At 37.3% G+C, this 18,761-nt stretch overlaps 1 protein-coding gene across 10 annotated transcripts in view; it reads left to right on the top strand.

Annotated features, from left to right (window-relative positions):
• Window positions 1–18,761, top strand: part of NBEA (neurobeachin) — a 732,675-nt gene that overhangs the window by 645,516 nt on the left and 68,398 nt on the right. For all 10 annotated transcript variants that reach the window (XM_070049020.2, XM_070049018.2, XM_051831739.3 and 7 more), the window contains 2 exons: window positions 2,253–2,372; window positions 13,771–13,923. In XM_070049020.2, coding sequence (XP_069905121.1) covers window positions 2,253–2,372; window positions 13,771–13,923 — 273 coding nt within the window. The remainder of the gene's footprint in view (window positions 1–2,252; window positions 2,373–13,770; window positions 13,924–18,761) is intronic.

The raw sequence follows: 18,761 nt of genomic DNA, 5'->3' as shown, positions 1-18,761 counted from the left end.
TACTGAATCCAAGTACTCCAATGTGGGATGTAGGCACCCATCATGGCCTCTTCATCACCAGGCCTAATGCCCACCCCAAGTCAGTCATTCTAAAACTTTGTGTCAAATAAGGTGGCAAAAGTTTTTTTTTACATTTTATTTTATATTCTCATAATTACCCCCAAGGTATTGTCAGTCCCAATTTGCATAGATGAAGGAATGAAGACAATTACTTGACACAATTACTTAACATTAAGTAATTTGCCCAAGATAGATAAATAACTCCACCAAAATTCATACTTAGATCTGTCAAGTTTGATTCAGTTTAACATTGCTACTTCTAGAATGTTAGTATCCCCATTAATTTGTTTAATTCAGTGGTCAGATTACTGTATTCACTATCTTATTTTTAATTGTGAATTTAAAGTCTTCAAAGAAAATTAATTAGTGAAAACCATATCATAAAATTTGTATTCATAACTTAATTTGGGGCACATCCTTTTGTCTCTCGTTTCACTTAAAATCTTACCCAGAACTATGGGCTTCCTATATGCATATCTGATTTTCAGGTGAATCAATAATGCCCCCCCCCACCTGCATAATTTGTACCTTTCTAGGTCTTATCTCTTGCATCATACTTTCCTGTTATCCAATACTGAACATAAAATACTGATTATATAAACAAAATTGATGACAATGTGGCCACACTAAGTTTCAGGAGGATATTGAAGAAGATAAACATTTTTAACTGTTTTACAGTAGACTGTCCTTAAGGCTAATGACAAAGAGGGGAATTTACAGGGGCAAACTAATATTTAATACTTTCAAAACAATGAGCAGAAGTTACATGTTAAAAGAGACTAAAATGTTTTGGAAAATATTTTATAAATTTCTTAGCCTTATCAAACCTGGGAATGACATGTAATTCACCATGGACTTAGCAAAGAGTTAAAGCACAGAAAAAGAAAAGTGTTCACCTTTGTTACCAATTGTCAGTAACTAAGAATAAATGTTATTTAATCCTTTTAAATTTGGAAGCAAATTTAATGACAAAAACCAATGTCTCCCTGCCAACAAGAGAACTACAGGAAAAGCATTAAAATTAAATGCATTCACACATTGTGATAATGCTATTCCTAAGTTTCCTGATATGGGAACATGTACTAGTTGACAGACACTGTGCTAAGGTAGCAGTCACAGAAGGCTAAGGTAACAGTCACAGAATACAAGAAAGAATAGAGTTCATTCATCTCATTTGCACTTACTTTATTTCGTTCCTGCATTCAATGGGATTATATATTGAGCAACTTCTGTATACCAGGAGTTACTCTAAGTGTTGCAAATAACACAGTGAATAAGAGAGATATGGAACCAGTCCCAGTGGGGAATACAGGCAAGATAGCAGTCAACTATAAGAGTGTGATAAATGTATCAGTGCTGTTTGAGGAAACAAAGTTGCCATTTGAGCATGCTGGAGAGTCTTAATACATCAAAGAAAGTCTTTCAGGCAAACAGAATGGCATGTTGGCTGAGACTTACAGGATAAAAATAACCTAGCCGGGTAAAGATATGAGGAAAAGGAGTAAGTTTGTACCAGACAGAAGGAACATCATCACACATGAAGGACAGAAGTTGAAAACAGAGTAGCAAGTCCTTAGAACATGAAGAAGTGAATGGTGAGTGAAGCAGATTCCAGATTCCAGATTCCCTTGTAAGACAAGTTAATAGTGTAGACTTCCTCCTATGAGCTCCCAAGAGCTATTGAAGGGCTTTAAACAAGTATTTGCATTTTTAAAAGATCATCAGATATAATTGTGGTACTAGTTCTTGAGTACCCTTTCACAAGTAATCTAAAATACATATTCCTTACCTAATTACACATTGCAGTCAATAAAGTCAGGGTGATTTTTCTTACTGCAATGTTGTGTGTATGGTGTTAATTATGAGAAAAGAAATCTGAATTATGAATTGATAGAAATGCAAAATCATTTATCATAAAATCATAGAATGCTAGAACCTCATCCTTTTATAAATCCAAATGTGGAAGCCCAGGAAGCAAAACAGTGTGCCCAGATTGCAGAGGAGTGGATGCTGCAGTGGCCACTGGCCCAGAGGCATCTGCTGACACCTTGGTGTAGACATCTTCCCAGGAACCCATGATGCTTCCCCTCAGGAGGGTTTCAGAGATACTCATGTTTTATGAAAGAACAGGGCAGGTAGGTTTAAAATGATCAAATTCCAGATTCTGTTTTATTTATTTTTTTTTAATTTAGGAACCTTTCACAACCTTCTTCCTCAATGCAAATGATGGGAAATTTGACCATCCAGATCGAACCTTCTCTTCGGTGGCAAGGTCTTGGAGAATTAGTCAGAGAGATACTTCTGATGTAAAGGTAGGTTTTTGCATTTGTTGATATTAATGCAATTGCAAAATATGTTGAAAATTTTTTTGTTTAAATATGTAACACATTTCAGTTTGCACTCTTGTTCTTTCACATTAAAATTATATTATACATCTAATCTTTAAAGGAAGTAATTTTGAGCATTATATAAAATGATTCAGATTATTTTTTATTGCTCAGTGTTTTCATCATTTCAAGAAATTCCTATCTAATTTAGATCGAATAATCAGAAGGTGGAAAGGATAGCCTATAAATTGCCTTTCCTGCTGTTCACTCAATATTTGGCCTATTCCATAAAACACAGCAGGAATTGGATTTGACCTTAATGTGTCATATTGTTATAGCTTGCCCAGCTTTGAGTTTGCTTAGCCTGGGGCAATTAATAAAGCATTAATGACAAGACCCATTTAAAATGTAGGCTTTTCTGCACAGCCTTAGCTTTTACTTGACTGTGCCTGGGGATACTATGCAACAATACACATTAGATTAAACCAACACACACATACAATATCCAGGAACAGCCAGAGAGCACAGTAATTGTGCAGTTGGTGCTACTTAACTATTATTAATACAAAGATTTTGTATTCATTTGTATGGATTCTTGTTTTTTTTAAAGGATAAGAAAAGGTTCGTATTCAAAACAAAATATATTTGTTCTCTCATCTTTCTCCATTTTGTTTTTCTGGAAATACAATTACATGACCAAGTTTTCCAGAGGTAAATGTGTTTCTTATTTTAAGCTCTTTTTCTTCAAGGCAGTTTTTTCCCCATTACTGTCACTCAATATAAAAATGTCACAGTATCATTCCAATTAGAGTCTTCATCCAACAAAAAGTAATAGATAGAAGTCAATAGCACACTTATTTCTGCTTATCTATTGTAAAACATTTGTAAAAGGCAATTACAGTATTACTGAACTACAGGAAAACTGGATGAATATCACTTTGGCTCAGTTCGTTTCCAAAGCAGGAAACAAAGGAAATGGAGCCCAGTGGAGTATAGTATATCTATGTGTTTTAGTTGTTGTCATCGAAGTTTACCTAAATGAATATTAATTTATACATGCAACATAATCACATTTGGAAAAAAGAACACTTAATATGCATCCTTACTACATTAAATTCTGTAGGCCCACATTTTTTCCTTAACAGTCTTCTATCTTTACTGAGGAATTGAAATATCCATAAACCATCATTTTTACCAGTTTGCAACCAGTGAAATCAGGGAGATAGTCCATTTCTTATTTAATAACACTGCAAAAATTGAGTCCAGAGGCCGTTATTGAACAAAAGGGTCTAGTATTAGCAGAATATTCGTAAAAAGCGCTCAGTAAAATTTTATATGTGAATTAAATATCTTTACCTGTATTCGAAGGCTCCCTATTACATTTAAGACTATTTATATCTTAAGTCAGATTATATCATATTATATTAAAATATATATAGTGAAAATGCCTGCTGTTACTCGATATCATCACAAAAAGAAAATTAACTTTTCAACTTAATGCAAAGATCCACCCTCACATGCCCACACTTATACTGGGGTTATTTGGTTTAATTTATGTGTGCAGTTGCAATTTTACATTTTACTTTTTCTCCTGAAAATATTGTTGGTATTTCAGACCACCAGATATCTCAGCAAGCTACATTTTAGGCTCTGATCACCAAAACCAGGTACTGGGCTTCTCCTTGGAGTCTCCCAGTAGTTTTCCTGTTTAGAACCATATCTGAAACATTTACATTTTATTATTAATTGTGATACTTCAGGCTCCCAGGATCTGTCATCCGGGACAAAGACCAATATGGCTCTCACTAACTTGGGAGGCTTTTTGGTTTGTGTTCTCAGCAGTCATACTGAACAAACAAGTACTTTTTTTTCTTCCAAGACTTAATTGGTTCATAAGGAGCTCATTTCCCCAGCTTGACATTACACAGATTGCCTTCATTTTCAGTTCTCTCCTACCACCACCTTTGAACCTTTCATAGTGTGTAATAATATATCTTGACTGTCTCACCATGGAGCCCTACATTTTCTTTTTAAAGGCTGGATGCTACATACATAAACAATTATTTATCCATGCAGTCTCCTGTTGTTGGAGAGTTTTTCTTTCTCTCTGATTGTTGCTATCAAACACAAGGCAATGGTGAACAACCTTGCATAAATAACTTGGTGAACTTCAGGAATATGTCAAGGGTAATTCTGTTAATGGGACTGGTGGCTCAAAAACTATACATTGTAAATTTCTTAAGATATTGCCCAACTATCATCCCCAAAGATGCTCATTCACTCCCTGTAGCAGTGTGAGAGGATGCCCCCTCCTTATTCCCATATCATCACTATTGTAATAGTGGAATTTTTGCTTAGAAAGATTTTTCCTTTGTTTTAGTTTGCATTTTTGAATGAAGTTGAATATTTTTCATATATTTATTGATTTGTATTTATTGACTCATATCTTATGCCCATTATTCAGTTGAGTCATATGTCTTACTAATTTATAAAAGATCTTTGAAGTTTCAGGATATTGCATTGCAAGTACAATTTCTCAGTGTTTCAGCTTTGTTATGTTTCAGTTTATGTGTGTGTGTGTGTGTTTCAGAGAGAGAGATGGAGAGACACCAAATATACCCATCTTTTCCTTTATAGCATCAAATTTGAGGTCCTGTTGATAGAAATGGTAAAGAGAAGATAAGGGTTTTTGGTAGAAAGTGGTGACAATGATAATTTCTAAATTCATGCTTTAAAATATTGATGAAAGAGTATGATTTTTTTCTTCTAAATTAATACCTGGTTTGGCAGGCAAGAATGTTGTATGTTAAATCCTAATATTTTTCTCATCCCTGAGCTGTAATATAGGATTTGATACATTTTGAAGGGAATGTATTTCCATTTCCAAAGAAGCAAATTGTTTATATAATATCTGCTATCATAGTTAGAGTTGTATAAAAGAGAACAAGAATGAAGTAGATGGTTTTATTCTGTCTCTCTCTATTACTGTCAGTCTCTTCCTGTGCTAATGAACACAAGCTGGGGCATAGGCGCGCTGTTGAATGACCTCTCAGGAGAGGGCCTCGGGTGCAGTCAGACCAGTTAGTTTCTACTTTATTTATTTTCTTTTAATTTCTCTCCTCTAACATAGTCTGGTTACAATGACATTCACCTTACTGAAGTTCCTACACTAATTTTCCTTAATACCTTCAAAAGTTGTTATATTACTTTTTGAATAGCTACGTAGATGTCAGAAAAGGTAGCTGTGACAAAATGTCATTACAGTGACACAGTGTAAATTAATACAGTTAATGGAGGTGCTCACCACTGACTCATTGACCCATTATGAGCTCTTGTGGAATTAACGAATGCCAGGGCATCAATCTTTTGAGGGGGGAAAAAAAAGGAAGAAAAGAGATGGCAGCTTTAAAACCTTGCAGTGAATTATATTAGAAAAGTGAAAACGTCTGGGTTGGATTTGATTTCACTAGGAAGCCGTAAAATGGTATGCTCTCTCAGCAAAATATATTAAACCGAAATGTCAGATTTGATGCAATAGGTATACAATTATGATAGTGTTAATAGTGGTCTTCTATCATTCTGAGACATACTTTCAAGTCCAATTTCTCAGCAGCTTGAACTTGTCATAAGCCTATAAATTAGAAATTGTGTTTGAGGATATTTTCTTATTTTTGACAGAACGCATATAATACTATTAACTATACCGTGGGGTTTTAGTGTAGCTGTTAAAATAAACTAGAAATCACATTTACAGACACAAAATGCCTGTTATAATACTCATTTTGCCATTTCTTTAGTGATTTTGGTGTCTTTCTGCATGGTTTTTCATTTAGAAAATTTTAAACTATTTGGCTTTTTTCTTTAAAGAGAAGCTGATTAACGTAAAGCTTTCAATGGGAAGAGAACAGGCTGCTGACTTGCATAGTCAAGCCAGTGTCTACGGTGCTTCCATGGGGGCACACTTGTAAGTCGTAATTGTAGACCTCTTTGTTTTTAAATAGTAGTTAATGGTTTTAAAACATGCTTTTTTGTTGGTTATTTGATACAGACCTCAAAACAGTCCTAGGAGATAGCTATCCTTATCCTTCTTCCATAAAGGAGATTCCCAGGTATTAAGTGGTTTGCCTATGTTCAGACTTAGACAAGTAGAAAGGAAGCTAGAGAGGCACTGAGTGCAGTGTGTCGTGTCCAGTGCTTTAGCCATTGAGTGTTTGCTTCTGCAGTTCTTCTGCATGATCACATCGTCCTATCTAGCCTTGTTGACTGTTTTGGAGTTAAAATCTAGACATTTATTGCTGTGTAACAAATCAACCCAAAACTTTATAGCTTAAAAAAATAATAGTAACCCTTTATTTATTCACAGTATTCACAGTTCTACAGTTCAAGCAGGGCTTGTCGGATGCAGCTTGTCTCTAATCCTTATGGGGTCAGTTGGGGTGGCCTGTCTAGTTGTGGAAGATTTGAGATGACTCCACCCACATGTTTGGTACCTTAGCAAGGCTGGCTAGAAGAGCAGAGGCCTACCTAGTCATCTCTGTCTTTCTAGAAAGATCACCACACTTTTCTTCTTGGTGGCTGGTTACCAGGAAGATAAGAAGAAAAAAAAAACAAAAAACAAAAAAATAAGACCTTCAAATTCACTTAATGCCTAGACCCAGAGTCATAGTGTGTTTTTATCTCTACAACATTCTGTGGGCCAAAGCACATCATAGGCCTAGCCCAGATGCAGAAAGAGGAGAAAATGGAATCTATTTCCTGAAAAGATGATTGACAAAGCCATTTCAAAAGGACAGGAGACAGGGAGGTTAGAGGGTTTGTTGTAGCCATCTTTGGAGCCATCTACCACAGTTGTCTTTCCAGTCACAATTCGCCTACCTGTAGAACATACTCAACTTGCTCCAGTATTGTATCAGTCTCAGAATCTAGTCACTCATCATCTGCATCAGGTCCAGACAGAGATAAGGCACCGCATTTCTTACTTTGGAGACCTGGGAATGCTCAGCCTCTAGCGGTAAGAGAGGAAGAGGTAAATCTCCATAGAAACTGTTCAAAAGGGGAAGATGTAGAAGGGCCCTGCAGTCACTGATTTGTTGCGATTCTGAAACCCAGCCAGGCACACATTGCTAGTTTCCTGGACTACGGCAACAGGGACTGTCCCTGGATTAGGGCCCAGTTCTGTAATCTGGGCATGACTCCCAAATTCATTGTTTCTATGAGTCCTGGTTATATCTCATGGGATCTTGGCTTTACCCTCTGAATCAGTCTGTCTTTTTCATATGAAATAGCCCTTGTTTGCCTCTGAGTAGCTTTCTCCACTTGCTTCCTGACTGGAAAGCTGGGGCCAAGGCCTCTTTTGCCCAAGTTGGTACAGTGACTTTAAAGGTTGATAGTCTTTTAGTGTACGAAATTGTAGTTCATTATTAGAAAAAAAAAAATCCCACCCATACTCACAAATCCATTTGGAAAGAGATCCTCTTAATTCAGGCAAAGAATTAAGATGGTATTTATAAGGCCCTTAAGATTCTGAGAATCCCATTGTGTAACTGAATGAGTATAAAACTACGTTATAATGGAGTTTTAATAGCCACTCCTTTGGTTTGAACTTCACCTCTATGGTCATGTTTTAGCACTTGTGGAATTGGTCTTAGTTCTAAACCTGTTTCTTAACTTTGTGAATCTTTTAAAGAAGATATCCCAAAACCTTATATTTCTCAAAATATACTTCAGAACCAAACAGTTTTTTCTTAGTTCATCTCTTGCCACACCTTATCCATCTACTATTAAAAGAAACCCCTGGTCACTCAGCATCCTGTCTGTCTGGAGGTCTCCATAGCTGAAAGCACAAGTTTATGAGACACATTCTGTATCTTTGATAGTATTTCAGGAGACAGTCGTGTTCATTGCTTTGCCACTACACAACACAGGGCTGCTTGTCTTCTGCTTCTAATACCAAACTCCTTGCCCATCTTCTAGACCCTTCTAGCAGCCTCCTCACCATCCTTCCAGCCTGTGCCTGCTGCCTTGTCCCAAGGCCACTACCACATGCTTTGTGTTTTCATTATTTCAGTATTTTCCTTCAAGTGTATAACAAATTACCCCAAAACTTCTACGCTCAAAAGAAAATCAATTGATTTGTTTGCAATTGGATAGTCAGAGGTAAGGCTCAACTTGGACAGCTAATCTCTGTGCTACACACAGTGACAGCAGCATCAGCTTAGCTGGGACCAGAAAACCCAAAAATGATTTTGCGTACATGTCTGGTGCCTCCTCTGAGAGGGCAGGAACACCTTACCACTGTCTGCACATGTCTGCCTCTCACAGGATCTCTCTAGCAAACCAGTCACACTACTTTAGAGGGTATCAGCTTTTAAGTAGACAAAAACAGAAGCTGCACAGCCTCTTCAGTGTTAGGCTTCTCTAGAAGCCCTAAGTGTCACTTTGTCACATTGTGTGTGCCCAAACAAACCAGCCCACATGCAGAGGGGAATAGATTCTACCACTTACAGGAGGAGCTGTGATGTGGGAATGCTACAAGGCTCAGGGGAGGGGAGGAATTGTTACAGCCATCTTTGAGAAAACTCTTCAAGTTAACCAAGTTCAAAAAAGCTGTTAAGTCCCAGTTTAATTTAAACCATTCTGTTTAAACTGAGTGTGTACTTCTACATAAACCAAAATCTGAAGTACTTGAAAAAATCTGGTTAGTCTAGATAGCATGTAAATTAGTCCTCCATTTTTTTTTTTTAATTTATTTGACAAGGTAAAGTTATAGACAGTGAGAGAGAGAGAGAGAGAGAGAGAGAAAGGTCTTCCTTCCATTGGTTCTCTCCCCAAATGGCCGCTACAGCCAGAGCTGCACCGAACTGAAGCCAGGATCCAGGAGCTTCTTCCTGGTCTCCCATGCAGGTGCAGGGCCCAAGGACCTGGGCCATCCTCCACTGCCTTCCCGGGCCACAGCACAGAGCTGGACTGGAAGAGGAGCAACTGGGACTAGAACCCGGCACCCATATGGGAGGATTAACCAAGTGAGCCACAGCACCGGCCCCAAGTCCTCCTTTTTAGAGTGGTTAAACTAAAATGAAGTGAATTTTTCTTCTGCTACTTCCGCAGCTGGAAACTTTAAAACCAACTTTTTCTGTATTCAGATTAAACTGTTTACAATTGTGAACCTTTTAAAGCTTAGCTAAGATGTTAGATAAGCAAAATAACATTTTTTAAACTGTAAAAATTTCCCCCCAAAAAGTACAGAATTCATTTCACGGTTCATCCTTTTTATTTAATTTAAAAAAATTCTTCATTGGCTCTTTTCTTGTCTTGGCATTCTGCCTTCCATCTGCAAATTCCTCCAGAGATTTCTAGTGATATTAAAATAACTTTATCTAATATGTTCAGTAGCTTAAAACTTAATGAGCACCTGCTGCATGCAAAGTATAACACCAAGAACTAAGAGGGATTCAACAAAATATAAACCTTACAAAATAGACTGAAAATTTTACTTTTTCCCAAGATGTTAATTACATAAAATCTTATGTTGTGCTTTTGTGGATCCAATTTAATGACATTCAGTGAAATCTTATTATAGTGGTGAGTAAGTTAATAATAACCAAACATTTCATATGACCTTATTCTACAGGAAAGAATTGGAAGTAATATAGGAAAAACTATATAGAGTACCAATGTTATTGGAGACAGACCTCTTTAAAAGTCCCATCTGGGTTGCGAAGTATTATCGGGGTATCAGGTACCAATTATTTTACTGTGTGCTTATTAATAAACTTAGAATATTAATAAGCACTGTGAGTTCTTGCCTGATATTCAGTGAAGAATTCTGAATACTGGAACAAATAAATGAGGCAGCATGATAAGTTTTTAAACTTTTTATTCAGTGAGAGAAATGCATAGGAGAGTGAGAGAGAGAAATCTGGATTCATACAGAGCACCAGGAGCCAGCCATGTGGAGGAGCATGTAGGCCAGAAAGCCTGGGGAACATGGCCTTTGGAGGCACAGGGGCAGCAAGCTGGTCCTCGACAAAAGGGAAAAGGGCCAAAAAAGAGCCAAAAAGGGCTGGGCCCATCGTGTTCCAGGCCTTTAATCCACTTCTAAAGGGGAGTTGGTTAATTAGTCTGGCCAGTGGGCACAATAGTGCGGTCAGGTAGGGGCATGAGGTCACACAAAAATGTGGTGAAGACGTGGTCTTCCAGTTCACAAACCTAATCAATTTTAGCCTGTATGCCTGCCTACAACACCAAGACACCGGAAAATGAATTGGGACTCTTTGGGCTATTCAAATAGAAAAACAAATCTATGTTGCTATATCCATGTGAATATAAGGGATAATTTTAAAAAGTCATAGAAAATGGAATTAAATTGAATTTATTTTTGGTGGAAAATTTGAAATCCATGCATATGTGGAATCTTCAAAAAGTATATGGAAAATTTATATTTTGAAAAAGTATGCATGGGTTTCAGAAACTTTCTTTGTACCAAAGTAAATGTCTTCTAATTCTGCTTCTCTACAAACTTTTTGAAGTGCCCTCATATAACCCTCTCTGTCCTCAAGGAAGCTTATACAGTCTCACTTTAGAGATAGATCCCAAACACAAATAACATGAAAGGCAATGAGGGAGATCCCTGTCTTAAGTGTGAGTCTGTTACGTATAGGTCACCTTGCAAAACAAGCAACTCTTTGAGCTCACATGCCTTCCCCTCCTTTGGACCTCTCTTCAATGTCATATAAAGAACAGGGATTATGCATGCAGCAGTGCCTTCTCTGCACCTCCTACTATTTCCTACGTGTCTTTCCTAACATTAGGAGTAGAAACGGAAGAAAACTGTATGCCTTATGGTCATACACTGAAGTCAAAGATAACAACTATGCGTTTCTGATGGGGTACACATCCATGAGCAGAGCAGTGTTCTGCCTTCCAATCAGAGATCATACGCCTTTGCCAGATTGCCCCTTCAGTGACAGATAGATGCTGTCATGCTTACCCAGTCTGGAGCAAACTCATTTTAATCATCGCTCACAGGATTTTGCTGAGGCGCCCTTTGCCTCTGTCTTTTCCTTCAATTAAGCAATAGTATTATAAGCAAAATGGCATGTTTATCTCATTATTTTTCTTTTAGCCCCTTTTCCATTTTTGTCACTGAAAATTTACATTCATTTATGTTAATTTCACAGGAATTCTTTCTCACAGTCCATTGTGACCTTACATCTTGTACATAGCTTATTGTTAATACATATTTGCCTCTCAGTGTAAGCCATCTAATTCCCTGATTTGCCCACAGTTCTTGCGGACCTTGGCAGCTCTGTTGCAGATGACCCTCCTTAATAAGTCTCCTTATCATGTGTCTCCTTACTTTCCACACCTCCTCGTTGCCCTTCTCCCTCCTCTCCTGCTTTTGAAGCTGCTGCCTTTCCTGTCTGCATACACATATGTGATAAACAAAGTTTTCCTCTCTCCAGTCTATCCTTTGCCTTGTCACCCAATATCTTATTATAAAACAAATGTGATCAATAGCTCCTCTTGAAATTTTCTGTTGACAATAGATAAAATTGAAGCAGCCTTGTCTTTCTAAAACTTCTTTCATTATTTGTCCTCGGAAACCTCCCACTGTCTCATCCCCTTATCTTGACCTACCCACTCCCATACACCCTTTCCTGATAAGAACTCAAGTTCTTACCAGTCCTTGATAATACTTGCCGACATTGTTTCTGCTTCTTCCCTGATCTTCATCTTAGCCGTAAGTGAACTCAAATATCTAGTCCCCACAGAAGTCTTTTCAGACTTGCTCAAACTTCCCCCCACCATGCTCCCTTCTTCAACAGCTGTTACTCACAGGTATTATAACCACCTATTTACACCTCTGCCTCACAGACCAGGCTATGAATTACTTGACAGCAAGCTTGTTGTTTTCTGAGTACCTATCACAGTGTCTGGTACTGAAAACCTTTACTGTGCAAAGTAATAATCGCTAAGGAAATATAAAATCAGTTTTATTCTATTTAAAACTCTAATTCCTAAAAATTAAGCTTCATTTATCCAGAAAATTCATCTCATATGAATTGTTTATGCTCCCAATATGCTAGAGAAAAGGAACCTAATTATATTTTCTTATGATTCACAATTAACATCATACAAATGGTTAATGACCGGATTCACACAGCATATTACTAAGCAAAACTTATTGTGCTATACCAGATATGTTGCTTTAGCAGCAGAAATGGATAGATTCCTGGATACATACAACCTACCTAAATTGAACCATGAAGACATAGAAAACCTAAAGAGACCCATAACCAAGACAGAAATTGAACCTATGAAGAGAAACCTTTAAATGCCTTTGTTAGAAAGTCAATGATTCAATCTGTTTGAAGAGTTCAATTTCTGGAGGTTTTAAATTTTTTCTAAGCATCCCAAGAGAAAAACACAGTGAGTTTCAAATTTCAGGTACTGCATCATCAAAGTTGATCATATTACACAAACAAATTACCTATTCTCTTCACAGTATAATTTAAAGTAATCTTAGCTCTCATTTTGATACTTGAATAAAGACAATGTAGATAGATGGTTTACATAAAAACTACAGAGATTTGTCTTTTGTTTTTCATTTTCTCCTGGTCATTTTTTCTAAAAAATAGAGCAACAAATAAAACCTTTTAGGAATTTAAAATCAATTCACTTCAGTATCAGATGCATTTTAAAGTAATGTAAACCCCATTGTAGATGCTGTTCAGTAAATTCAGGTTTGTATGCAAGTAACACGAGTTATTTTTGCTTCACCTTATTAAGAGCCTACCATTCCAGTAGCATGGCTTAAATATTTAAAGTTCATTATCATGCACATTGTCTCTTCATTGTGCTCAGTAGTAAGTATCAAAGTAATTTATTTTGTCAAAAAATGAAACTATGAATATCTTTATGAAAATCATGTATTTGCCAGTATAATCACAAAGAAAAGTAGAAAATATTATGTAATCTTTGACAAATGTTGATGCATCCTTTTTATTTTGTGTAGTACATTATATTCAGAAACAGTTTTAAAGCAAGAGACTTGAGGTAGTTTAACATATTTGTTTACTAATGCTAGCGTGAACTGTTGTTCATTTGTACATCCATTTCTTTTGATTTATGGCAGGATGATTGAAAATGGGTAACATTTTTAAAAACTATATGCTATAAACAGACTATGAAGCAAATTATTCAAGAGAAATGTTTTGTCTTCTCTTCTTAGATCCTTAAAGTTCAATAAAGAGTAAAGTAATACAGGTTTTAAGTAAAGCACTTCTTTAATTTTGTTTATAGTTAATAAGTTATAAGTAAATAGTTTTATCCATCAGATTTCTATAGAATGGTTCAATGTACTGTTTTTAATTCCTGGCAGGAGCTAATTCCTGAGTTCTACTACTTGCCAGAAATGTTTGTCAACAGCAATGGATATAATCTTGGAGTCAGAGAAGATGAAGTGGTAGTAAATGATGTTGACCTTCCCCCTTGGGCAAAAAAACCTGAAGACTTTGTACGGATCAACAGGATGGTAAGAGAGATTTTTGTCTTGTTTTTGGTTTGTTTGGTTTGAGAAGTTATAAGGAAATTAAATTATTCTGTAGTTTCATTTTTAAATATTACAGATTGCAAATTACAATCTATAAATACAAGGTTAGAATTTAAGAAAAAAGAAAGGAGGCCTTTACTGTAGTCTTGACAGCCTTCTTTATCGTAGAGTGGATTTCCTTTCATGAAGACTAATCAAGGAATGGTAATTCATTTACATTCACTCCCTTAGGAGAAGGCAATCAGATATGCATCTGTTGACTAATAGAACGTGTTCCAAAATGCTTCAAATAAATGCCCATTCCTTACTTTTTTTCCTACTGGCTAAATCTGCACAGGAAAAAATTACAGTTGGATATATTTCTATGTAGGAAACTTAAGTCTTGAAAGATGCCTTATAATGTAGTATACTTGACTGTAGGAGAACACCCATTTTGTAGATATTCTAAGGAAATGTCATTACATTTTTATCTGTATGACAGATGTCTGGTGTTCAAATAAGAAATGTGCAAATAGGATATTTGCATGTGAGGATTTTATAGATTTAATATATTTATATCCATGTTTGAAGAGATTTTAATCACAATGTCATTATGGTACATGGAAATTAATCATTTTACAATATAACCTTGCTAGTGCTATTTATTGTTCTTGTCAGTTGAGGAATTTTGTATCAATAAACCAATATCTCAAAATATATATTTTTACCCTATTTCAATCACTCACAAGCTTTTCTAACTTTCTTATAAATATATTTTATTTTGTTTTTACAGCTTATTTGAGTCAGAATTAAAATAAGGTCCACATGTTGCAATGTTCTTGGCTCCTTTAATCCCTCTTTTTGTAAGAGCTTTATTGAGATATAATTCTCATACCATATAATTCAATCATTTAACGTGAAAAAACAATGAATTTAGTCTATTCAAAACATTGTGCAATCATCAGCACAATTAATTCTAGAGCATTTTTATTACCCCATAAAGAAGCCCATCCCCTTTAACATCTCCTCCCATTTCCTCAACCATCTGCATTCCCCCAGGTGGTCCTAGACAGCCACTAATCCACTTTCTATTCTTTAGATTTGCCTATTGTGAATATTTTATATAAGAAGAATCATATAATATATATTTCTTTTGTACATTTCCCTGATTTTGTATAACTTTCATTGAATGTTATTGTCTGTCACATGCTCCCCTCTATATTATAGCCCATGTGTCCCATCTCCAAGAAATATTTTACTTTTAATATATTTTATTTCAGCAAATTGTTGCTGATGCAATAGACCCATGTTTAAAACACCTTATAAATAATCTGCAATCTACTCTCCCACTCTTTGAGGGAATATCATATATATTTACTCCTCAATCTGTAAATTGGTACTTTCAAATATATGAAATTATTTCATACCATCTACTTAAATAGTAGGTTACTTCATACACACACACAGATGCACACACATATATTTCAATCACGCTTGCTTTCTAGCTCAGGCCAGTTTCCTAGCTAAGTTCCTAGCTGTGTTAAGAAAATGTTCCATGGTACCAGACATGCACTTTTGTTCTTTCTACTTTTTTGTTTGTTTGTTTTTACATTTTATTTACTTATGTGCAAGAATCACAGAGAGAGAGGGAGAGACATAGGAGAGAGAGAGAGAGAGAGAGAGAGAGAGAGAGAGAGAATCTTCTATCCACTGGTTCACTCCCCAGATGGCCACAATGGCCAAGGCTGAGCCAGGCCAAAGCCAGGAACCAGGAGCTTAATTCAGGTCTTCCATGTGGGCAGGTAGGATCCAAACACTTGGGCTATCTTCTGCTGCTTTTCTCAGGGCATTAGCAGGGAACTGGATCAGAAATGAAGCACACAGAAATTGAACCAGCACCCATATGAGATACTGGCATCATAGGCAGTGGTTTTACCCACTATACCACAACACCAGCCCCTTCAATTTATATTTTTTAAAAGACTTTATTTATTTTATTTGAGAGGTAGAGTTACAGACAGTGAGAGCGAGAGACAGACAGAAAGGTCTGCCTTCCATTGGTTCACTCTCCAGATGGCCACAATGGCCGGAGCTGCGCCGATTCGAAGCCAAGAACCAGGAGCCAGGGGCTTCTTCCAGGTCTCTCACGCAGGTGCAGGGGCCCAATGACTTGGGCCATCCTCTACTGCTGTCCCAGGTCACAGCAGAGAGCTGGATTGGAAGAGGAGCAGCTGAGACTAGAAAGGGTGCCCATATGGTATGCTGGCGCCACAGGCGGAGGATTAATCCACTGTACCATGGCACCAACCCCTCAATTTATATTTTAATGTGAAGGATTTATACTTCATTCAGACTTCTAAAAACCCCTATTCATTCTTAAAATTGATAGACTGTTACCACACCATCTTTGCCTACTTGAATATTGACTATAATATCAGTGTAAGGGTACCAGTTCGCAAATTCAACCCTAGAAGCTCACTGATCTCAGTATGTCTCAATCACATTATTTGAATGTATCTACAGTGCCCAGAGCTCTAGCTGGAATGTAGAAGTTAGTCAATAGTATGTACTGGATAACTTTTTAGTGAGATGCCTCTTGGGACACCCACATCCCATATAGTGGTACCTGGCCTGCTATGTTCCTTTTTCCAGCTTCCTGGTAATGTGCACCCCGGGAGGCAGCAGGTTCTGGCTCAAGTACTTGAGTCCCGACACCCTTATGGGAGACCCGGATTGAGTTCCAGGCTCCTGGTTTTTCCCCATCCTAGCCACATCTATTGTAGGCATCTGGTAAGTGAACCAGCAGATGAAATAGAATCAATTTCTCTCTCTCTCTCTCTCTCTCTCTCTCTCCCCCTTCCTCCCTCCCTTCCTTTTTCTCTTTCCTTCCTTTCAAGTAATTAAAAAATAAGTAAATTTTACAAAATTAATAAGTAAACACTTACTGAGTGAATGAGTTAATAAAAGTTGTTGGAGTACTAATCTCATTGCTATCAGTGTGTAATCTAGTTTGGTCCAAACTCGTTAAACTAGATGAATCCTTCACTTAAGCAAGAAATAGCAGAGAGCAAGAAAAGTAGTCAAAAATTGTTGGACCTGAGTTTTTGCAGCTTTTGCTGTAAAACAGAATTTCTCGTGTGGGTACTAGTAACAAGTGCTTCCTTTGTCAGGCATTAGGCCAGGAATTTGATTTTTTAAGTAATTAATTTACTTGAAAGGCAGAGTTAGAGAAGGGAGAGACAAAGAGAGATCTTCTGTCCGTTGGTTCAGTCCCCAAATGGCCAAGAGCCTGGAGCTTCATCCAGGTCTCCCACATGGGTGGCATGGGCCCAAGCACTTAAGCCATCTTCCACTGCCTTCCCAAGTGCGTTAGCAGAGAGCTGGAAGTGAAGCAGCCAGGGCTTGAACCAGTGCCTGTAAGGAACAGGCAGCAACTTAACCCACTATACCTCAACACTGGCCTACTGATTTTGTTTTAGCATTTATAATGTTTCTTCTTTTTACAGATAAGAAACAAAGAGATCAGAGATGTTCCATAATTTACCCAGCATAGGGGAGCTAGTAAATAGCAGAGCCCACATTCAAGTGCAGGAAAAATTTTAACTCCCAAATCATACTCGTTCTATTACATCACTGCCTTTGATATTATCCTTTCTTTGTGAAATTCTCTGAGATTACTGAGCTCTACTTTTTAGGTTATTATTGTTAAGTGAAATATTTATTCCCTTTTTTTACATTATGAAGACTGTTAAATGTAGATCATTCAAAGATAAAGACAAGTTCATTTTTAAAATAGAGTAATCTTTATTATCTAGTGAATATTTCACACTTATTAATTTGCTAATGTTTAGACAATGTTTAGACAATTTGCTAATGTTTAAACTGCAACAGCCGGAGCTGCGCCAGTCTGAAGCCAGGAGCCTGGAGATTCTTCTGGGTCTCTCACTTTGCAGGGGCCCAAGGTCTTGGGCCATCCTCTACTGCTTTCCCAGGCCATAGCAGAGAGCTTGATCCGAAGTGGAGCAGCCATGACTCAAACCAGTGCCCATATGTGATGCCGGCACTGCAGGCAGCCACTTTACCTGCTGCACCACAATGCCATTCCCTGCACATTCTTAAAAAATGACAAAAATATTGAGAAGAAATTTTAGTAAGAGGGTAAATTTATGTTAATGTTTTAAGAAACTTCAAAAACTGTTTCCCAGAATGAATGTACTATCTTATATTCCCACAAGCAATGTATGACAGTTTCAGTTCCTCCACATCCTCACTATTGCTCTTTTTCTTTTTTTTTTTTTTTAAAGATTTTTTATTTACTTATTTGAGAGGTAGAGCTACAAACAGAGAGAGGGAGAGACAGAAAGGTCTTCCATCTGCTGGTTCATTCCCCAAATGGCCTCAATGGCCAGAGCCAGGCCAATCCAAAGCTAGGAGCCAGGAGCTTCTTCCAGGTCTCCCACGTGGGTGCAGGGGCCCAAGTCCTTGGGCTATCTTCCACTGCTTTTCCAGGCTATAGCAGAGAGCTAAATCAGAAGAGGGGCATGAACCAGTGCCTAGATGGGATGTTGGCACTGCAGGCAGAAGCTTAGCCTGCTAGGCCACAGCACCAGTCCCTCACTACCACACTTATTGCCTGTTTTTGTTATAGCCATTCTATTGGATGTGAAGTAATATCTTAATTATGTGAGAGAGAAAGAGACATAAAGCTTCCATTCACTGATTCGCTCTCCAAACATTGGCAACTGCTAGGGCCTTACCAGAATCCAGGAATTCAATCCAGGTCTGTCTCCCATATGGGTGGCAAGGACCCAACTACCTGAGCTATTACCTGCTGCCTACCA

The sequence above is a fragment of the Oryctolagus cuniculus genome, chromosome 9 (genome assembly GCF_051225735.1).
Source record: "Oryctolagus cuniculus isolate XC-2025 breed Fujian yellow rabbit chromosome 9, ASM5122573v1, whole genome shotgun sequence".
In the NCBI taxonomy this organism is placed as follows: domain Eukaryota; kingdom Metazoa; phylum Chordata; class Mammalia; order Lagomorpha; family Leporidae; genus Oryctolagus; species Oryctolagus cuniculus.
This window is presented reverse-complemented; position numbering and strand designations above follow the sequence as displayed.